The sequence below is a fragment of the Pteronotus mesoamericanus genome, unplaced genomic scaffold (assembly GCF_021234165.1).
Source record: "Pteronotus mesoamericanus isolate MK-2021 breed Mesoamerican mustached bat unplaced genomic scaffold, CSHL_Meso_final contig_2, whole genome shotgun sequence".
Taxonomy (NCBI): domain Eukaryota; kingdom Metazoa; phylum Chordata; class Mammalia; order Chiroptera; family Mormoopidae; genus Pteronotus; species Pteronotus mesoamericanus.
The window spans coordinates 14,611,602-14,634,046 of NW_026555084.1; the positions used below are offsets into that span (position 1 = coordinate 14,611,602).

A 22,445-nucleotide genomic window follows, 5' to 3' on the forward strand; every position below is an offset into this window, starting at 1 on the left:
AATGAGAGAGTCCCAGTTTAGTGCCACATGTCTGTCACATATGCTGATTTTCCTTTTCCACAGAGTCAGAGAGCTGAGACAGCCAGTTTCAAGTTCAGGGTTTTTGCTTTTGGCAAGACCAGCATCTTGATTAAATGTGGGGATACGTATTGGACAACATGGGTTTTTTTGTTGTTGTTTGTATTACATTTACTTTCATGGGTTATTCTTGTCTGTTTATGGAACATGACACCAAGTTCCTGTTTATGATAGTGATATAAAATTATTTCATTCATTCATTAATTTAACAAGTATTTTTTAAGTGTTGACTCTGTTGGGCACTGTTGAAGGATATGTCAAAGAACAAAAGGGACAAAAAGTCTTGCCTTTGAGGAGTATTTGAATGTATTTCAAAGTCGCCCTGGCCAGCATGACTCAGTTGGGTGGAGCGTTGTCCCGTAACCAAAAGGCTGCGGGTTTGACTCCTGGTCAGGGCACGTGCCAGGGCCGTGCCTTGAGGAGGCACCCAATCTATGTCTCTCTCTCTCCCCCTCTCCCTCCAATGAGAATAAAATAAACCTTTAAAAAATGTATTTCAAAATGAATGCATTTAAGTAAAACAGAAAAGAGGTTGAATTAAGTAAAAATATTAATAGGGTATATGCAAATATGAAAAACATACTGAAGGCCATTCAGGAGTGATTAAAACTTGGGAAACCCTGTCCTAGTATTTCAGAACATTAATCTTGCCTTTTCGGGGGGAGTGGCTCTTTAAGAGGCAAGAGGGTCTTGGGGACAGGACAAGATTCTGAGGGACTAGGGAGGCCCCAGTGGAGCTAGGACAGAGCTGACTCTGGGGCAGGAGCCTGGCCACTTTTCCCTTGCCCAGCACGTGTGCTAGGTCTGTCTCTCTCTCTCCTCCTCAGTTCTAGGGCACGGGTCTGTCTGCTATGCCTTCACCTCTGCCTCTTCCCCCCTCAAGCTGCTTGGTTTGGAGCTCTGGGGACAGCCTCCCCCCTCCCTCGCATGCTCCTCTCTTGGCCTGGCCCCCCGGGGGGCCTCCAGACACCTGCTGAGTCTATTTCTGCTTCTTGCAGCTGAATGGAACTGTGCGTCCAGCCAATGACTTCAACCCTGACGCAGATGCCAAAGCGCTAAGGAAAGCCATGAAGGGACTTGGTAAGGGAGACATGAAAGGAGCCGTGGTGGCCTCTGGGGTTTCACAGTGGGGCGGGCCAGGGCACGAGCAGAGGGCTCACACTAGGGCCCCTGAGTCTCCACCCTCCTGAGGAGGCTCCTGGCTCCCTGAGTGCAGGGAGGAGGGGGGGAGGGGTTTGTGAGGGACTTGGCACAATCCCTTCCCAGAGACCAGGGTGTCCCCAGCTCCTCAGGAGCAACATCTTAGTGCAGGTGAAAGTATTGGGTCAAAAGGCCTGGGTTCTTGCCCTGGCCTTGCCACCAACTGTGTGCCTTTGAGCAAACCCTTCAGCGCCCGAGTCTCAATTTTCTCCTGTGTGAAATACGGGAAGTGGAGCCTGCACGAGGGGTGTCCCAACCTTTTGGCGTCCCTGGGCCACACTGGAAGAAGAGTTGTCTTGGGCCACACATTAAATACACAAACATTCACAAGAACTGGTGAGCAAAAGAGAGGTTTTAAGTAAATTTACAATTTTGTGTTGGGCCACAGGTTGGACACCCCTGCTAATCCAAGTCCTGATTCTCAGATGGGAGCGCCCCCTGGTGGCCACCCACTTCCAGGCTTCCGTTTGCCCGGTGGGAGAACGGTGCTGTGGACGAATGCAAAGGCCACTGGGGACAGAATATCTAGGGTTGGGCTTCCAGTGCCCTTTCTCCATCCCCTGCCCCTTCTGTCCAAGAGCATCTCCCTGGGACCTAGGGTTAAATCCCTTACTCTTTGGGACTCATTTTTATTTGTCTCTTGGGAATGATAGCATCTGCTGAGCATAGCTAGGATGCAAAGATAACAGGGATAAAAATGCTTTTGAAAGATAGAGTCCTGTGCCAGGTCTGAAGCCAATGGCATTATTCCGAGAGGCGGGAAGTGGTATTCCAGTGCCTTTCAGAGTCCACCTGCTGTGGTGAGAAGGATTTGGGGTCCAGCTTTCAGGGACCTGAAGAGAAAGGACATAGGGTGCCCAGCAGGACTTCAGTCATGTTACAGGTGTGGAAACTGAGACCCAGGAAGCGGACAGGATGTCCTCAGCCATCCCCAGAGCTAGGAAGAGAACTCCGAGGCCCTGACTCTCGGCCCAGTGCTCGCTGCTCCAGCAACACGACAGAAGGCAGCGCTGGGCGGAGTCCGGGGGACATCAGTGGCTGGGGCCGGAGGCAGCGCTCCTTGAGGAGCCTGGGAGCGCATGGCTGCCTAGCCAGGCTTCTACTCTGACAAAGATTGACAGGGCCCATCTTTGAGGGGCTTGGGGGGAAGCTGGGCCACAGGCCTGCCCCTGAGCCATGTGGCTTTGGTGACTTAGGAACTGATGAGGACACCATCATCGACATCATCACGCATCGCAGCAACGCCCAGCGGCAACAGATTCGGCAGACCTTCAAGTCTCACTTCGGCCGGGTAAGGGACTCCGCCTGGGCACCGGGCCCTGCATCCGCACTCCCCGAAGGGAGCTTGGCCTGTCACAGCCAGCTCTGCACAGTGGGGCAGCTGGGTCTTCCCGGCAGCGGGCCCCCACGTGGTCACGTGTTCCGAGAGTGTCTCCATTATTGGGTGTGGGCTGTCTGCAGACACGTCCCCCCCACTCCCCCAGTCCCTGTGATCAGCAACACCTGTGTGAATGGCTCGGCATTGCTGGAGGCTCAGCTTGGGGTGAGATCAAGGATGTGAATTGTTTTCACACAGTGCTTTGGGCGCCCCCCAGGTCCCCCTGCACAGAGAGGCTTCAAGGCCTCAAGGCTGAGCGTCAGTCATCACTGTGCCTTAGTGGCGCCAAATATTCAGCTGACAAGTTTCCCCCAAGGTTGAAATGGCACGGCCCTTTCCTCCCCTGTCTGCTGCCTACAAGGAGAGAAGGCCTTCCTCTCTCCCAGCCATTTTGGCTTCCTCTAAACTGTAAACCCAACATCAGCAAAGACAGGCTGGCTCCTACCATTCCCTGCATCCACGTGGAGCCCCTGGTTCCTCAGTCCATATATCCTCCCCAACCCGGGTCACGTGTGGGCAAGTGCTGATGTTGGTGTGACTTTGGCTCTGCCCTTTGCAGGACTTGATGGCTGACCTAAAGTCTGAGCTCTCTGGAGACCTGGCGAGGCTGATTCTGGGGCTGATGATGCCCCCGGACCATTATGATGCCAAGCAGTTAAAGAAGGCCATGGAGGTACAGTGCGGGCACCACATGGCTGGGGTCTGGTCTGCAGGTGCTCCTCAGGGTCTAGATGGGCTGGCTGTAACTCCTTGGGAGAGCCCCTTCAACACTCAATTCAAGCTGTCCTAAACTCAGAAGGGAACGGCGCCTCCTGTAACTGAAGAGTACAGGACTCTGTCTGGTGTTAGACATGGCTGAATCCAGGGTTGAAAAACATGTTACGGGGACTTTTGTCTCTCCCCCACGGTGGTTCTCCTTTCCTGCGGCTCCGCACTCTCAGCCAGCCTTTCTCCCTGTGGTGGCACGGTGGCCTGTGTACCTCCTAGCAGCTTGCACCTCCAGGGTGAAGAGTTCCTTCCTCCCAGGACTTCTGCCAACGTCTTGGCTTTTACTGAGGTTGATCCAACTGGGGTCACATACCCAGTAACCAGAGGGGTCAGAGCGGTCTCATGGAACAGCGAGAGGAAGCAGGTTGGACCTGGAAGGAACAGCAGTAGCAGGTGGAGTGTGTATTCTACTCTGGCCCTGCCACATGTGTACTTTGTGCCTTTGGGCCACTTACATCTCCAATCCTGTGTGCTTTCAGGTGTAAAGTGGGAATAGTCATTCCTGCCCTCCAAACGTGGGGGAGGGTGAAACGGGGTCACAGGAATGACAAGCACTTAACTCTGAAGACCTGGCCCTGCAATTAGCAGGAAAGGGTGTTATTTCCTGGCCGCGCTGCTCCTGGGACTGCTTTGCTTCCCAAGGCTCCAGTTGTGCCAGGGGCTACTGTCCTTCAGTAAGAGTGTACAGTAACCTAGCTTGGGCTACATGTTTTAGCCCAGTGACATGTCTCATTGACCCACAAGGCAAGGCTTTTCTTTTGTCCCCATTTTACAGATGAGGGAACTGAGGCTCAGAGGTTAAGTTGCTTGGTTACAGTCAAAGTGCTATGAAGTGGCAGAGCTGGGATTTGGATCAAGTCTGTCTAGCTCTAGAGCTTGGCTTGACAACTGCATTACATTATCCCCAGAAAGGGACCAGGACCTCGGCGGGTCTGCCCTAGCATGGTCTGGAATGTGTGGGTTCTTGGCTTCTTGCAGGAAAGATTTCACTACACAAGTCCATGTCATTTTGAGAGTACATTTATTAAAACTGGGGACAGTGGAATAAGGGAAGGGCTTAAGATAGAAGAGGCAAGACCACAGCAACAGGAGTGAGTCTAGACTGGGCTGTGTGGACACAGGAAAGGAAGTTACAGCGGCAAAAGGAGGGCCCTTAGAGGCAAGTTTGGGGGGTCAGCCCGGGACAAGCTGCCGCAGACCACCGCTCCCCTGGTTCCATGTCTCATCGGGACCCTTACAGTTTAGGCGAAACCAAGCAAAAGTACACACTTGAGGAAAGGGGGTCCGCGGGCATGCTTGAGAGAGTGCGCCCTGGGTCCTTTGTCTTGAGGGTTCTTACTGGGTTTTGTAAAGGTGAGAGTTTTAGGGGAGCTCTCAGGGGAGATCCTCAAGAGACTATTCAGTAGCATTCTGGGCATGTCCTTTAACATGATGCATCAAAATGAGCATAAAAGGGAGTTTGGGATTGCGCTCTAGTCAGCTTCACTGCCTTGCTTTTATCCTGGATTTGTCTGGCTCTCACTGGCTTTTTTGTTGTTTATTCCCCTGACTTGATCTGGGGTTTGGCTAGCACTGAGGTCTCTGTTATCTATCTCCCTGGCTTGGGCGATTTAAACTACCCACCCCCTGGCTAGGGTGGAGAGGTGTAAACCACCTCCTCCTAAGTGCCCTTGGTTGGGGAAGGTAAAGATCTTGGCAATTTGTTCACAGGCTGTTAATTGCTCAGCCTTGTTTAACTATCTTGTCTCGGTTTCCCTCATTCCACTTGCCGGGGAATTTTCCAAGCTTTCAATATCCTGCCTCAAAATCGCTAAGGGCCTTGGTCTCTGAAGGATTTCGAGGAGAACAGACGTTCCCTGGGCAAAGCAAGTTGAGATTATTGTCCTTTTGAAATTCCGAGATGAAAAAAGCAAATGACTTAAAAACGTCGAAGTAGGAGAAGGATGGGGCTGGACGCTGGGTCGCAGGACACTCTGAGGAACAAGCTGTCTTCTCACCACATGCCAGCTTTTAATGAAGAGGCTGTTAAAGATCTCAATCAGCCTCAATCTGCTTCCGGGCAGAGAGCCCAGGGACCAGCTGGCCACTGGGCAGTAGCCTCTCAGGACAGAGAACACGGCTTCCCTGTCCTTATAGTCATAGCCCCAGCAGCTTGCATGGTGAGAGGCACATTTAACAGACATTTGAACCTACCAATGAGTCAGTCAGTCAGTCTTGTCCACCTCCCTCAAAGTGGGGATCTCTGAGTAGAGGGTTCCCCAAGCTGCCTCAGTCTAGAAGACCTAGTGGCTCAGTCATCACAGCCAAGTATAAACAAATAGAGCATAGTTTTTCCTCCAAGCACCAGACTTTTTCTTCAGACAAAATCCTATGTGTTCACTGTGAAAACTTGAGAAAATAGGCACAGAGCCCAAGAGAAGAAAATAGAAATCATCCGTGACCCCTCACCCACCCAGAGACCACAGTCATTGAGGCTGTGACGCGTGTCCTCTGCTCTTTTTAATGCAGTGAGGTATAAATGTAGTTCTGATGCGTACGCATAGACCATGTGTTCTTTTCTTTTTAATTTTTGGTCCAAAGCCGTTTTTGTGGGACGTTCCAGAAGTCTTAACAAGCCGGCATGTGTGGCCTTGCTTGGACCATGGTCTGTGGTCTGGGGGCCTCATCCGGGCAGGAGGAGATGATCCAGGAGGGCTTGGTGGCCTGAGTGTTCCCCTCCTGGGTGGTTTCTTGGGGCACGCGGGCCAGGGCTGTCATCAGAAGCTCTGCCTTGACCTTCTAGGGAGCCGGCACCGATGAAAAGGCTCTCATCGAAATCCTAGCCACGCGGACCAACGCTGAAATCCAGGCCATCAATGAAGCCTATAAGGAAGGTGAGTCCGCGGGAAGGCCTGGGGCCCAGCCCCACTGGGACGCGGGTGAGCGAACAGTTAGGTCCCCCAGCTTCCAGCCTCGCCTGCAGCTCTCGGGCCATGAGGCTTTGATAAGTGCCTGGGCGATCCCAGCCCTGTGTCTGGGAAAAGGGGCACCCCAGACAGAGTCCCAGCCTGGCAAAGGGCTGGAGATAGAAGAGAGTTTGTCTGGGAGCGAGGGGAGAGAGAGCACCCAGGCTGCCGGATCGGGCGGGGGGCGGGGTAGCGCCAGGGCGGGGCGGCCTGGGCCGCCACACGGGGCTGTGTTCAGAAGGCACGTGCTCGATGGCATGCCACACCATCGCCGTCCTGAAATTCTTACTAATTTTTTCACCACTGACCCCATATTATTCTGAAGAACCTTGAGTACTGATCACAGGCATTTAAGTTTTTTCTCTTGTAAGCAGCTTTAAAATGGTTAAGATTTGTGAGCTGGGGAGTGACACGCCCAGAGCTGTGCTTGTGGGCCCTGCCACTGTCCTGCAGGAGGGAAGGTGGAAGGGAAAATGCAGGCAGGGAGGCTGCTACCTGGGAGAGGGAGACCTCGCCAAGGGCAGGAGCAGAGGGAGGGGAAGGACCGATAGGCGTATCAGTGTCAACATCAGCAGATGGTTGGATGCCCTCGAGAACCAACTGCAAACTCCTTAATCTCCACAACACCACCACCCCTGCCCTCGACACTGCTCTGGACCAAGTCTGAGCCTCCAGGTCCCCCCTGACCCCCACCCAGCAGTTCCCTTGGCCTGGAGCTGCCCACACCCCCTTTCTTTGTCTCAGACTATCACAAGTCTCTGGAGGATGCTCTGAGCTCAGACACGTCTGGCCACTTCAAAAGGATCCTCATCTCTCTGGCTACGGTGGGTGAATTCTTGGCCCCAGGCCTACTAGGCCTCCTGGGGCCCTGGGAGGAAGGCAGGCAGGTTGCTGCCTGGGGGGAGGGGACAGGAGCCCAGCCCTGGAAGGGAAGGTGTCTTCCCGGCTTGCCAACTCAGTCCCCCTGCGAGGTAGTTACTGCCTCAGGCAGTGCCTTCTCCATTGTTCACTTCTCCTTTGGTGCCACCTTCTCTGGGCAGCCTTCCCCTGATGGCCCTCAGTCTGGCCTTTTGGGCACCCAGCTGGCAGGACAAAGCCATGTGGGCGTCCTTTCCCTGCGGTGTTACCCAGAGCTGCCACCACCATCTCTTGAATTCTCACAACCCAGGTGCCAGACCCTGATGCAAGCTCAGTGCGTCTGCGTCAGGCCCTGGGCAAGTGCCTTCCGAAGGTTCACATTTAATGCTCATGAAGCCTGCCCTGTGAAGGCAGGGCCATTGTCCCCACATTACAACTGAGAAAAGGGGTTCTGGGGGGCAGGGTGGCCAAGCAAGGTCCTGTGGCTGCTGGGGGACAGAGTGGGTGGCCGTTTGGGGACTGACTTTTCTCACTGGCTCTGCTGCAGGGGAACCGTGAGGAGGGAGGAGAAAATCGGGACCAGGCCCGGGAAGATGCCCAGGTGAGGCCGCCAGCAGCTCCCGCTGACACCCGTCCATGGCAGGCCCTAGCGCTCGGGGAGGTGGGGGGCTCCCGGCAGGGGACACTTAGACTCTCGGCCCCTTGCACCTCTCCACCCTTGCAAGTGAGACTTTGAAGGTTCTCAGAGCTTTCAGAGTGATGTTCAAGAAGGTAGTGCTGGTCTTACTGGTGTTTCCTGTGAGAAGCGTTAGGCTGAGAGCCCTGGACCTTCAGAGCTGAAGGGACTACGGATCATCCAGGTCAAACTCCTCCTGTTACCGTGGGAAACAGAGGCCCAGAGAGGATGAATGACCGCCGAAAGCCACACAGCACATCCGTAGCCTGGGTGAAATTAACCAGAGGGAACAGGCCCAGGGGTTGCTGGGGAGGGAGCCTGAGTGCTACAGCTCCCAGTTTATCTAAGAAATGGCACTAAGTAAAGGGTACATCCTGGGAGAACCTAGAAAGTGAGTTTACCAAGGGCTGGGATTTTTGTTTTGCTCACTGATGTGTCCGAAGTGGCACGTGGTCAGAACTCAATATATAGTTGCTATTGAATGAATAAGGGGACCAAGGGTCCTCTAGGGTCTCTGGCTCCTCGGCTTCTGCCTTGCTCCTGAGGCTGGGGAGCTTGAGGTCTGGGCATGGCTTCTCATGGAGGCTAGACAAGCCCAAATCCTTTGTCCCTAAGTGTCCCTGTGCCTGGGCAGTCCCTGCTGAGGCCACCTGCACTGTCCCCCTCACCTGCGCCTTACTCCCTGCACCTTGTGGCCTGGCCTAGGTCCGGGTGTCTGTCTCTCCTGCCTGACCCGCCCCCAGTTCCCCCGATACTCCGGGTCTGGGAGTTGGCACCGACGCCGCAGCCTGCGGACGCAGCCCTCTTCTTTTACAGCTGCTGGGTTGAAAAGAGGGCTGATGGATGAGGAGTCAAGGCAGCAGCTATTCCCAGCTCCACCAGCAGAGGTGTGGGATGAGCTGGAAGGGTCCTTAGCTGCAACCTGACAATTATAAAACTGTGGGGATGCTGACTAAGTACTGAGCATGATTAAGACTGTTTTATACTTTTTTAGGCTGCCCCTCTTGTTTCTCACTGAGGTAAATGAAGCTCCATACCTATCCGAGGGTACAATTTCTAAGTGCCCTCAGTGTGATTTGAACCCCGGCCTGCCTGGCTCCAAAGCCCACATTTAACACCATCTAATAGCCTCCAAGACCCAGTATAGTTATTTCCTTACAGCTTCCACACCAGTTGTCCAGTTGTCCAGCCCCTGGTTTGGAATTCAGCCGTCAGAAGCTTCAGGGTTCCATTCATGGCTATTTCAGCTGCATTATGGGTATATTTGGAGGGGGGGCTAGCCTGGGAACCCAGCCCCCTCGAGTGGCTATTTGAGGCAGTATTTCATTCACTCATTCAATAGAGTGGCCCTATTGTGCTGTTGAGGGTCTTCGAACCTGGCTTGCTCCTTAAAGGTCATCCTAAAATCCACCTTCCACCCCATTGCTTTCACCTGGTGCCTGGTCTATGAGGCTGTGCTTCCAGTTGCTACCAGCAGGGGGCGGTGGTGAACCTTGCCGGCAGCCTTTACAGAAAAGAAGGTGAGAGAGAACCTGGGTGGAAACCACCAAAGGAGCCAAGAGCCCTGCCCAACTCAGCTGCCTTTCCGGATTCACAGATGCTAGACTCTGATCTTAGTGTGGGTTCATTTTCTTATAATTAGAAAAGGAATATGTATTCCTTTGTAGAAACTTTAGAAAATAGAGACAAGCAAAAAAAAAAAAATCCATAACTTGCTATTAATAACCATTGTTAATACTTCAGAATATATCATTCTAGTTGTCATATATATATATATAAAATTCCTGATATATAATAGTTGAGTTAATAGTCTGTTAAAACTTGCATATTATTTTTAAAAATCAACATCCTTTAATAGTTATAGACTATTCCATTTAAGAATTTACCAAACTTTATTTAACCAGCCCTCTCCCTAGTAATCACTTGTATCACATGCGTGATTTTTGCCTTAGAATCATTTTCTAGGGGTGAAATGGGAATGCTGGAAAATGTATCCAAAAATGGAAGGCATTTGTTATGGAGAGCCAGGTTCCCTCCTAAGAATTCTAAATAATGCACATTAGTATCCGGTGGTGTTTGTCTGCCCTCCCCTTGCCCTCGCCCTGGGCAGCTGGCACACTCTCCGGCTCTTGGAAGTCTGGGTCTGCTATGAACAAGGTGAAATATGTTCAGTGTTCACCTCTTGCCCAACAGTAGTTGCTAATAGCTTCGCTTTCTCTCTGAGTGTTCCAGTTTGAGCAATAAATCAAATGGATAATCTAATTATTATCCAGAGTGAAATGAAGAATTGTGGCCAGTTTTAGATAATTCAGTCCCCAGATTATTATTTTTTAATATAACAGCTTTATTGAAACATAATTCATATACCATATATCAGCTCATTTAAAAGGTACATTTCAGTGGTTTTTAGTGTCTTCACAGCCTTGCACAACCATCACCATAGTCAACTCAGAACATTTCATCATCCCAGAAAGAAACCCTGTACATATTGCAGTTCCTCCTCATTCCCTCCCAACCCCCAGCCCCGGGCAACCACTGATCTGCTTTCCGTCTCTATGGATTCGCCTATTCTGGCATCTCATATACATGGAAGCATGTTGTGTGTGGTCGTCTGTGATCGGTTTCTTCCACTTAGGATATTTTCACAGTGCATCCATATTAATACCATATACATTCCTTCGTTTTTTCATTGCCAAATAATATTTCATTGTATGAATATATCACTTTTTAAAAATCCACTTATCAGCTAAAAGATATTTGGGTTGTTTCCACTTTTGAGCGCTCTATGAATAATGATGCTTGCTATGAATATTTGTGTACAAGTTTTGGTGCACATGTATGTTTTCATTTGGGGGGGGGCTTATATCTAGGAGTGGATAAAACTGTTTAACTTTTGGAGGAACCGCCCAGATTAATTTTTGCATGAAGTTGCTGAGCTGATAAGGAGCAGCTTTTGTGTTGACTATCTAGAAAATTATTTTAGTAGCCCACTGCATTTTCCATATTACAAATATTATTGTCTGCAAGGTGCTTTGAAAAAACATATGTCCGGGGTTCTTTGACCCAAATAAGTGAAAAAGTTTGATGCCTTAATTCTTTTTTGTTCAACTTTGAAAACATCTACCTTTAAAAAAAAATACTAGACATTTTTTAGCATAATTATTTTTTAAAATTGTAACACAGTAGCACAATAAAAGTGTGCGTAATGGTAACATACATTTTATCACCTTGCCCATTTTTAAGTGTGCCATTCAGTGTCATTAAGCACATTCACGCTGTTAGGCCGCCATCGCTGTCATCCGTCCCCTGAACTCTTTCCATCCTTATAAAGCTGCAGCCCAGCGCCCACGAAGTGGTAACTGCCCGTTTCCCTCTCCCCAGCCCTGGGCAACCACCGTTCTACTTCCTGTCTCTGAATGTAACTGCTCTGGGTCCCCTGTGTGGTCGCCGTCTTGCAGTGTTTGTCCTTCTGTAACTGGCTCATTTCACTGAGCATGCTGGGCTCAGGGTTCAGCTAGGGTGATTTTAATGTAGAAAATTATAAATAAAAACCAAGAAGCATCCCATAATCCTAGGAGCCCTAATAACTCCAATTAGACATTTAAATAAAAAATAAAAACGTAGTTGCTTATTGAGAAAATGTAAACATAAAATTTCAGAAAACATAAGAAGCAGAAACTGGAATTCATCTTTTCCTAGCTAGATAAAAGAAACACTGTTATACTCAATTGTACGCTCTCATGTTATACCTTAGTTTTTTGCTTAATTTAAAGGGAGATTCTCCTCGTCAGCACTGCAGACTAGTCTCATTCTTTTTTAATGGCTGTGTGGATCTCATTTTTAGTAGTAAATGAACGATTTACATGGCCTGTTTAACAAGTTATCTGTTAGCAATTTCCAGCTTTTCTCTGTTACAAAGACTGCTGCAGCGAACGCCCTGGCGTTATATCTTGGAAGACTCTGCCAGTCTCTCTGTAAGGCAAAGTCGTAGCTACACAACTGTGCAATCAAACGGCATGTGCATTTTAAATTTTGATAGACATCGCCAACTTATAGAATGAAAAGGAGTTTTCTAAAGCATAAAACTATTGGGAAGTGAGGAAGAGGATGTTTTTAGTCCATCCAGCACTAAAGTGGTCGGCAGAGTTTTGGGGACATAAACAAAGCCAAAACTCATTCTGGAGTGCACAAGGCTGGCTATATGTCCCCAGGCACTCCAAGTCACAGTATTCGCCTAACAAAGTCATGTCACAACAAAATTGTGTGCTTGGGATAAGACAGCCATTAAAACAGACCCTTGTAAAATGACTGACCAGCTGGCCTAGTCCCACCTGATTGGCTCTGTGCCCCTTGTAAGTCCCCTCCCCTCCAGGCCTCAGCTTCCCGTCTCCTCTCTGTCACCTGAGGGAGTACAGTGACAGGTCTCCTGAGGACCCTCCAACTCTGAAAATGGTGAAGCGGGTAGGAGACTCAACACTTCTCACACTCTGACGTCCCAGTGGCCTTGGAGATGGGCACACGAGGTCTGGCGTCACCCTAGGTCGCCCGAGATGAGGAAGGGCAGAATGCTTTGTTCTGTGTCCTCCCCTTACTTCTTGGATGGACATTTTTATCATTCATTCCCAGGCCTGTCCCCCATTTCAAGCTCCAGCCCAAAGGTCTGGGAAAGGTGGTTTGCCTCCTCCCTGCTCCCACTGTGGTCCCAAGTCCCCTGGGGGCCACCTGGAGCGAGCCCCTCCCCTGGCAGCCCAGAGCCACCCTCTCTGGGCCACCTCTGACTCTTTCCTCCCCCTCTCTCTCCTCCCTGCTCTCAGGTGGCGGCTGAGATCTTGGTGAGTGTCATGGTGTCCCCGTGGATTTTAAGGCCTCTGAGTGGAGTCTGATTCTGGCCGTGCCTCTGGGAGGAGCTGAGCGGGGCAGAGTCAGGCAGTGACTTGGGGTTTGCCCCACAGCTTCTCTCTCTCCTCTAAGAACCCCACTGGGTAAAAATGAGCCAAAGTGTTTCCCAGACATTAGCCACTCACTTCCTGCATGACTTTTTCTTTTTTCAACCTGAAATCAGTTCTTTTAAAGGGAAATTTAAAATCAGTGTAAATAGAACAGGTAGCTGGCGAGAAGAGCATTGTGGAAACATATGTGTGGTGTGTTAAAATACATGCGACATTGCTGACACCTGAGGAAACACTGGCTAGGCCATTTTTCCTAGCCCATGTGCACAGACAGGCTTCCCCACGCCCAGTGCCTGTGTGCCCCTCCCCTGGGTCACAGTCCTGTGGTCGTGAGGCGCAGCGCTTGTGTGTCAGTCCACAGGGTTCCTGGGAGCTGGAGGGGGTTGAGGAGGCCGAGGAAGGAAGAAGGGGCTGGTGTCCGTGTTCCTGGGTGGCTGGGTCAGGGCAACTTCATTGAAAGTGAGTAAAAACCAAGGCTTTCTTGTGTCTTCCCTCCCAAATCCTTGTCTCTACCTGGGCTCTGCAGGAAATAGCAGACACGTCCAGTGGTGGAGACAAAGCTTCCCTGGAGACGCGCTTCATGACCATCCTGTGTACGCGGAGCTATGCTCACCTCCGGAGAGGTGAGGCCTCGGCCCTCCCCTTTCCAGTTTAGCAGGAAGACCATCAAATCTGTTGAGAATCTGTTAGGCCTCTGTGACCAGAGGAGCCAGTTGCCCGCCCACCCACTCCCTCCCCCAGCAATGGAGTATGGTGGCTGATCGGGACTTGGGAGCCACAGGGTCTAGCCCCGGTATCTTTCAGCCTTGGGCCAACTCCTTTCACTTCTTTTGGGAAGCAGGCAGGACTCCCGGGATCAGGGGAAGCAGATGGTTTTTGCCTCCACTGCCAGCCAGCCTGGTGGGTTGGCGGTGGCCACCTGTGATTCTGTGTTGAGAAGCATTCAGAGGTTCTGCGTCATGATCCACTGGGGCGTCTGCCAGGAGCAAAGCAATGAGGGGTGGCGATGACATAAGGACTTCAAGGCCTTTGAGCCACAGGCTGCCACATGCACAGGGCACACCTATATATGGCTCCTGGTGGCCCTGACATTAGGTGATCATGAGGTGTCCTTTCCACTGAGACCTTTAAACATGCCTTTGCCTGACACTGTTCAGTAAAATATGTAAAGTGCTTCAGCACAGTGGTTAAAGGAAGAAGTCTAGGAGCTGGACTGTCTTGATTCTAATCTCCCACTTACCAGCCCTGAAGCCTTGGGCAAGTTAATGAATATCTGTGTCTTAAGTCCCTTAGCTATAACTTGGGATTTTACTTCTGTCACACATGATTGCTGTGAAGATAGAAAAAATACAATTCATGAAAAGCACTTAGCACAATGCCCGGCACATAGGAACTTTAGTGTTGTCATTACGAGTACTTAGGGTAATCTCTATCCCAGCCTGACACGGGCGGAAGGGGCGCCCAAATACGAGGAGGGGGTTCTCCAGGGTGATTCAGTAAGTTCGGACAGAGCGGTGACTGGGACCCACACTCATCGACTGCCCCAGCCCCGGTTCCTAGAACTTGTCCAAGGCCCTGGGGGAGTGTCTGACTTGATATGGGTGAGGCTCTGAGCCCAGGGCATTTAGACCTGGGCACAGCCTTACCTGCTGCATCTTTCCACTTTCCCAGGCACAGCCTGTGGGTGGAGCTGGGTGGGCAGGACGGGTGATCTACTCCCTCCCTCTGAACTGAAGCTCACCCCCTACCTCTGGGGCTTCTCTTGGGGCCAGTCTTCCAGGAGTTCATCAAGATGACCAACTATGACGTGGAGCATGTCATCAAGAAGGAAATGTCTGGGGACGTCAAGGACGCGTTTGTGGCCATTGGTAACTGGCAGGGACCAAAGGAAGGGGCTGGAGGTCAAGGGCAAAGACCAGGGGCATTGGAAACATGGGCAGGCTCCCTGAACAGTGGCTGTAGCAGCTTTCGAATTAGTGCTGGAAAATCAACACTGCCCCTTACTGGCTCCGGGGGCCCTGCCGATGTGTGGTTGGTGGAGTAATGTGAGGGCTAGTTCCAGGCTGCAGGGCAGGAACAGGAAATGGCTCCCCCTGGGGAAGAAAGGAGGGCAATAGGAAAGCTGAGGACAGGTGCAGTGCCCTGCAGGACGGGGACACGCACACATGCGCGCACACCGCATCACTCCACCCATGGCAAGCCCCGGGTTGTCTGAAGCAGGCTTTAGGTTTCTGGGTTGGTTGCAGAGGAGGGAAGTTTCTGCCCAATCTCTCCTCCTTAACCAGATTGACTGCATCCTGGGCCTGGAGTCCGGGCAGGCTTCCTGGAGGAGGTGGCACAACTGCACAACTGCACAACTGCAGTACAACCTTGCAAGATGGGGGTGGGATTTGGTAAGGTGAAGTAGTGGAGGGCGAACGGGAAACGCTTCCATATGAGGAGGACAAAGGTAAAAGGAATTGACAGAGTGTTTGGAGAAAGGGGAGCAAAGGGAGGTAGGAAGTTTGACTTTCGGGCCAAGGAGCTGGGGAGGTCGGCGTATGATGCAGTTGTTCCCATGGGTTCCTGAGCCTGTCACAGGGGAGAGTGCCTGACTGTCTCTGTGTGACTGTGCCCTCAGGGTGCACGGCCTCTGCCTCCTGCCCGCCTCACAGAAATGCTTTCATGCAGTCATCTATCTGGCTTTCTGGGTCTGGCGTCTGAGTCCTCCTCCTTAAGCCGAGACTCCCCCATGTCAGCTCTAGAGCCTTGAAATCCACCAGCTGCTGAGGGCTAGAGCGCCAGGCCTTGAGAAAGGGCTGGGTTAGTACAGCCAGACAGGCACGCTCGTGCGAGGGTGGGAGAGATCAGGGGCTGCCACCCCAGCACCAGGGCTGTCCCAGGCGAAGCGAGATGAGTTGGTCGCCCGCCTTCAGAGCTGCAGCTTCAGCACACCTGGGATGGGGCTCGAGAATTTGCATTTGTAGCGAGGCCCCCAGATGCTGCTGCTGCAGCTGTCCAGGAGCCAGGCTCTGAGACCTGCTGCATGGAGTATTCCTGGAATCTGAGTCCCTGGGGTAAAGCCTAACACCTGCATTTTATTTTAATTTTTAAAAACATTTTATTTATTTATTTTTAGACAGACGGGAAGGGAAGGAGAAAGAAAAGAGAAATATCAATTGGCTACCTCTTGCACGCCCCCAACTGGGGACCTGGCCTGAAACCCAGGCATGTGCCCTGACCAGGGAATGAACCAGCGACCTTTTGGTTTACAAGTTGGCTCTTAATCCACTGAGCCACACCAGCCAGAGCCTAACACTTGAGTTTTGAACAAGGTCTCTGGCGATACTCATGCACTTGGAAGTCTGAGGCCCTGTGCCTTAGGTTCCTGAGGGTTTCTTCTCTTTGAGCCCTTTACTCACCTTGGTGAGCTGCAAGCACCTCAGCTGGGAGTGACTTGCAAACCAGTGAAAGCCAGGCCTAGGGCTGACCCAGAGGAGATGGCATCAGGAAGGGGCAGTGAGTGTGTCAGGCCCTGAGTATGACCCTGGGGTTGGCAGTGACCTGCAGGCCCAGGTTTTGGGGAGAGGAGGTGGGGCAGAAAGCCACGCCCACAGTCTGGGCACAGCTCCTCTGACCAGTTCCCTGCATCCCTCTCCTCTTCCTGCCAGTTCAAAGTGTCAAGAACAAGCCTCTCTTCTTTGCCGACAAACTGTACAAGTCCATGAAGGTAAGACTTGCTGGTTTGCTCCTTTCCCTTCCAGCACTTCGCCGCCCCTCAGGTCAGGACTTGTGACAGCCGTGCCCCCACTTGATACTTACCGGCGTCTGTCCTGTGTCTGGCTCTAGGGTTGTCATTCTCAGCCTGGGGATGGGGAGGTGGCCTTGCCCCCCCAGGGAACATTTAGCAATGTTCTGACACATTTTGGTTGTCAGAGCTTGGAGAGTGACCCCTGCTTGTGCCTGGTGGGTCAAGGGCAGGGATTCTGCTAACAGTCTTCAACGCACAGGAAAGATCCCCACAACAAAGGATGAGCTGGTTTCAAAGGCCAAGGTTGAGAATCTTGCCCTGGAGACCCAGAGCTGAGTGAGAGGGACACAGTCTCTGGCCTCTCAGAACTCACATTCTAGCAGGTGACCCAGTGCCTCCTATGACTACTGATCACAAAAGCTAACAAGTGCTCAGCTCTGGGTCAGGCCCCTGGCTGCCTGAACACCAGGCCACCCTGGCCACGCTCTCAGCCCAACAAGTGGCGTCTCAGCCGCTGGCAGCCTGGGCAGCCTGCATGGTGGGAGCAAGCCGGAGACGCCTCTCAGCCTGCAGTCCCCGCACGTGACCCCATTTATCAAGCACTCACCCTGTGCCCACTCTGCCTCCTCAGCTGGTGACCCGAGCTCCCTGGGGGCAGACGTGGGCTCTGGCTGCCCACTCTCCCTGTCCTGGGCCTGCTCCTTGTGCCCTGTATTAGCTTCCTAGGGCTGCTGCAACAAATGACCACACACCGAGTGACTGCAGAATTTATCCTCTCACGGTTCTAGAGGCCAGAAGTGCAAAGGGAAGGAGTTGGCAAGATTGGTTTCCTCGGGAGGTTCTGAGGGAGAGACTCGCTTGAGTCTCTCTCCAGCTTCTGGTGGTTGCCAGGAATCCTGGCGTCCTTGGCTTGTGGCGAATCCCTCTAGCCTCTGCCTTCTCTGTGTACACGTCCATGTGTCCTCTTCTTATAAGGACACCAGTCACTGGATGCAGGGCCAACCCTAATCCAGTAGGACCTCGACTAATTACATGTACAAAGACCCTATTTACAAATTAGGTCACATTGTAAGGTTCCAGGTGGGCATGAATTTAGGGGGCGCATGCTCCAACTCATACAAGCCGTTTTTGCCTGCCTGGCCAGTCTTTAGGCCCAGGGGAGTTTGGGTTGGGACTATTCATGACAAACAGAACATCCCACCCTGGTTTTAGAGGGAAAGGGGAGAGAGGCAGAGGGACACCCGCTAGTCCTTGCCTGATGGCCCTGTTTCTTCTGCCCTGTGTCTCCCCCATGCCTGCCCCTCCCCCACAGGGTGCTGGCACAGATGAGAAGACTCTCACCAGGATCATGGTCTCCCGGAGTGAGATGGACCTGCTCAACATCCGGCGGGAGTTCATTGAGAAATATGACAAGTCTCTACACAAAGCCATTGAGGTGAGGGGTGGGGCCGGGGGTCAGCGGGGAAGAGGGTAGGTGTCGGGTCCCTGAAAATAAACATCAAAGTCCTTTTCATTCCCACAATCTTTTTCCCAATGAGTTACCTCTCAGGACAGCCAGGATGTTGCTAAATGAAAGACCTGCCTCATTGTTTATACCAAAATAAATTCCAGATGGGGCAAAGGTTTATAATTAAAGATTTCCAGATAAAACAGGAGCCTTTCTTTTTAAAAAATTTTATTGAAGTATAATTTACATACCATAAAATTCACCTGTTTAAGGGTATAATTTTTAAAAACATTAGTAAATGTAGCAAGTTGTGCAACCGCAATCCAGCCTAAAACATTGCATCACACCCCTGCGATCCTTGTACCTGTTCACCGGTTTCTAGCCCCAGGCCCCCACCAAGCCACTTTACCTCTGTAGATGTGCCTTTCTGGGCATTTCATATACATGGAATCATGGAACGTGATCCCTTTGCGTCGACTTTTTTTTACTGTGGAGCCCATTTTCTTGTCTTTGACACTGGCCAAGATCTTAAAGTTTGACACTGTCCTTGGGTGACAAGACTGGGAAATCTCCTGGGCAGTTTCATGCAGGCTTGGGGGCGGGGGGTAGCTTGGTAGTACGTCTTTACAGGGGAGTTTGGAGATTTCAAAATTTAAACATGTATCCTTTGGACTTGATATTTCTGTGTGTAGGGATTTATCCTGCAAACATAGCCATACATATTCCTGAAAGCATACAGGAATATCTGTGCCAGCATTGTTTATAGGAGCAAGAGTGGAAGCCCTCCATAGAGGACTGTTAAATAAATGATGATGTATCCTTGCGTTAGAATACGATACAGCCATGAAAAAGCATGGGAAGGCTCTGTGTGCTGGTTTGAAATCTCTTGATTCAGAAAAGTGTGGTTCACACTAGTGTGACTGTTGCATGTCCATTTTTGTGTAGAAGAGGGATGTTAAATACATACACACATATATCTGTATGCGCACAGGCTGTTCTGGAAAATGGGCAGCTGGGGGAGGAGGCATGGAGACCATCAAAATTGTCACTTACTCAGCTCTCCCTCTGCCTCTGCCAGGGCGACACCTCTGGAGACTTCATGAAGGCCTTGCTGGCTATCTGTGGTGGCGAGGACTAGGGCCACCGGCTTCGGCAGGCACCTCGGCCGAGTAATGGTCATCAGCACCAGCCGCCGTGACCGAGCCTGATCGCTCCAACTTCAGAGACTGAGGAGGGGTCGGGGGTGGGGGAAGAGGGCAGGGGTGGGCTCTTGTCATCAACCGGGGCCTAAGAAAGGTCCCTACTCCCAGGGGCCATTGAAGGCTCAGTATGGTCACTCCTCACATCTGAGCGGCTGAGAAACTGTAGCCGTAGGTTCTGTCCTCCCCATCTCCCCTCCCCACCCGCCTCCTGTACCCTTCTGTCCCCGCCACAGCCCCTGCCCTGGTTTGGGCTTTGTCAAATCCAAACACATGCTGAGCCTCTGTCTAGGAAATGAGTAATGTCTGTGCTTTGAATGGCGGGGTGTGATAGCAGGTGCCAATTGCGTGTTCTTGGGATTGGGGGGCGGTGCAGGGGAGATGGGGGAAGAGTAAATGTCTTCCGGCCAACTGTGGGGTCTGCCACCTTTTCGCCTCCTACCTCCATCCGGGTGGTTGTGCTAGAGCACCCAACCGGGAGTCTGGATCCCTGGGTTCAAATTTGTATCGGCCACACACTTTATCATAGTAGCTGTGCAGGGATTGTGGGTTGTTAGGAGACCTAGTGGGTCTAATCTTAACCCTTCCTCAGTGTGTGATCTTGGACTAGCCAGTGCCCTCATCCGGCCTCAGTTTCTTCATTTTTACGATGACAGTTGGACCTCACCATTTTAAATGTGTTAAATACACACACATCTCTGACAAAAGGAGGCTGAAAGACAATTGACCCTGTGTCGATCTCTTTCCCTTCCCGAGTCTCTCTTTTCTCATCCACAAATGAGAGTTGGGCAAAAAGATCTTGGCTTTTTCTTCTGACATTGACATTTAGGATGTGCCTCGGAATCATTTTCTGTACACGTCTCCCTTTAAACGAAAAGACACGCATAAACACATGCCCAGCAAGGGTCTGTGGATTTGACTTAGACACTGCAGCCCGGAGCATCCTCACGGGAGCCTGCCCAGGAGTGGGTCTGAGCCCTGGGTCGTGGGCCCCATCTCCTGCTGCATCGATGTCTGTCTGTGTGCTCTTCATCCATCACGACCAAACCCAAACTTCCTCTTTTGAACTCTTCAAGGGCACAGATGTGATCGTGATCTGGGGAGGCCCGTGGAAAGTTTCCACTTGGTGAAGATTTCTGATAAGTGGTAGACTCAACTGCAATTTCTCAGTCTCCCTTCCCCCAGCTCTGCTTCTACTCCGAGACTTGGATCTGAAGTTGTCCAGTGACGTGGCACGCGGGTGCCTGCTGGCCAGAGGGCTCTGCGCCCTGTCCTGGCCATCCTGGCCTGGCCTGAAAGTTTCTTGTATGCTTATGCATTGGCCACACACTTTATCATAGTAGCTGTGCAGGGACCGTGGGTAGTTGGGACACTCATTGGGTCCGGTCTTGACCCTCCCTCAGTGTGTGACCTTGGACTCACCGGGGCCTCAGTTTCTTCATTTCTACAATGAGGGGTTGGACCCAACACCTTTAAAGAGCCCTTTCTCATCTCTGACAAAACGAGTCTAAAAGACAATTTACTTTGTGTCTTCTCCACTTCCTGCCTTCCACCAGCCTGTGAGCCCAATCCCCATGAGAGTCAGCTGAGCTCTTTTGGGTATTTGCCCAACTTAATTTAACTGTTACCAAAAGAACTGAACAGAATGGTTCAGAGCTGTGGAGTCCGGCCATTGCCATTAGCTGACTATGGGCATGTCATCTCTGAGCCTCAGTTTCCTTACCTGTAAAACAGGTCCCCTGGTTCTGCTTATCTTGTAGCCTTTGTGGGGTGAAAGATGATGCATGGAAGTGCGGAGTGGGGTCCTAGCTGGCTTGGACTCACCTGCCGACACCACCTGCCCTGCGCCAGGCCCCACCATAGGAGCTGCAAAATGGGTCCCAGGATGTTCTCTGGACTTTGTTCTCAAGTCAGCTGCAAATCACAGAGGCAGCCAAAGATAACTATGAGATTTCCTTAAAAATAGGTATGGGGTGGGGGAGGGGTGGGAATTGCCAGGAAGTGGGAAGGAAAGAGCGATGGGACCTGAGGGAATAGAAGCCCAGCGGCCCCAATGAGGCCAAGGAGAACTCACACACAGAGAAACTAGGAAATCGAGAATTCCTAGAAACTAGGAATGAGGAAAGCACCAACTGAGCACTTGTGCTGGACAAGATACTATTCTAATCTCCCAATGTGCATTTTTCACTTAATTTTCATTCAGTTGGGTGTGTTGTGTTCTGAGATTTGTTAGTAGTAGAGGACCCTCGGGGTTTGTGGTGTAAAGTAGACCCGATTAGGAATAGGTATTCGCATCCAATGGCAGAGGACCTTGTATGTCCAGATTCCATCTTATAACCCAGGGGGAGCCTTTCTTGGGTAAGGAAAGTGTGCATCCAGCCATGCCTTTAAGAAAGACATGGAGGGAGGGTGGCTGATTGGAAGTCTATTGCAACAATCCTGTGAAGACTCAGGCGCCTACAGGACAAACCACATTGTTTCCCTGGAGCTACAGCAGAGGGAGGAGTGGCTACTATTCTGAATCTGGGGTGCCTCGTTCATTCACTCATTCATTCATGCAGCTTATACTTATCGAATGGCTCCTATGTGCCATGCTGTGGGCTTGATCCTAAAGATGTACAGTTAGACCGTCATGGTCCTAACCCTTAAGAGCTTCCATTCAAGTGTCCCACCCAGCCGCCTCCAAAACACCTGTATCAACTGATAACTGATAACGCGCCGGAGATTGCTTCTGCGGCCAGAGTTCAAGGGAGAGAAGTGGGGACTAAACTGAAGCTAAAAGGAAAGAGAAAGCAGAAGCCCAAACCGCGGCTGTCTCAAAGTGGGAGAGGAGGATGATGGTTGTGAGTATTCTGAGTGTGGAAGGGGCCCTCAAGAAATTCTCACCTCCCTCCCTCTGTTACAGAAAGACAACTGCCTCTTCCACAGAGAGGAAGCAACGGGCCCAGGGTCCCAGCAATTGAGCAGCAGACAGAACAGGAACCCTGCAGTCCTGGCTCAGCTGGGCTCAGTGCTTTTATGTAAATGCCCTGAACATTCTCCCACCTTCTTCATTCACCTGGAGTCATCTCTCTAACTCCTCGCTGCTCCCCTCCTCCTTTGAGCTATGCAGCTTCCCGTCAGGGCAAACCCTTTTCAGAAGCTCTGGACTGAAATATGCCAACCTTGGTCTTTGGAGCCACAAGGAAATGTCTGAAGGAAGTGGCTGGTTGGGAGG

General features: G+C 51.4%; 1 protein-coding gene across 2 annotated transcripts in view; it reads left to right on the forward strand.

Moving 5' to 3' along the window:
• Positions 1-19,524, forward strand: part of ANXA6 (annexin A6) — a 48,225-nt gene extending 28,701 nt beyond the window's left edge. The window contains exons 15-26 of one of the 2 annotated variants that reach the window (XM_054568153.1): positions 1,077-1,158; positions 2,475-2,569; positions 3,216-3,329; positions 6,207-6,297; positions 7,114-7,193; positions 7,775-7,828; positions 12,718-12,735; positions 13,379-13,475; positions 14,625-14,720; positions 16,503-16,561; positions 17,895-18,017; positions 19,108-19,524. In XM_054568153.1, coding sequence (XP_054424128.1) covers positions 1,077-1,158; positions 2,475-2,569; positions 3,216-3,329; positions 6,207-6,297; positions 7,114-7,193; positions 7,775-7,828; positions 12,718-12,735; positions 13,379-13,475; positions 14,625-14,720; positions 16,503-16,561; positions 17,895-18,017; positions 19,108-19,167 — 969 coding nt within the window. In that variant the 3' untranslated portion in view covers positions 19,168-19,524. The remainder of the gene's footprint in view (positions 1-1,076; positions 1,159-2,474; positions 2,570-3,215; positions 3,330-6,206; positions 6,298-7,113; positions 7,194-7,774; positions 7,829-12,717; positions 12,736-13,378; positions 13,476-14,624; positions 14,721-16,502; positions 16,562-17,894; positions 18,018-19,107) is intronic. The other variant, XM_054568156.1, reaches the window with a different exon arrangement.
• The last annotated feature ends 2,921 nt before the right edge of the window (positions 19,525-22,445 follow it).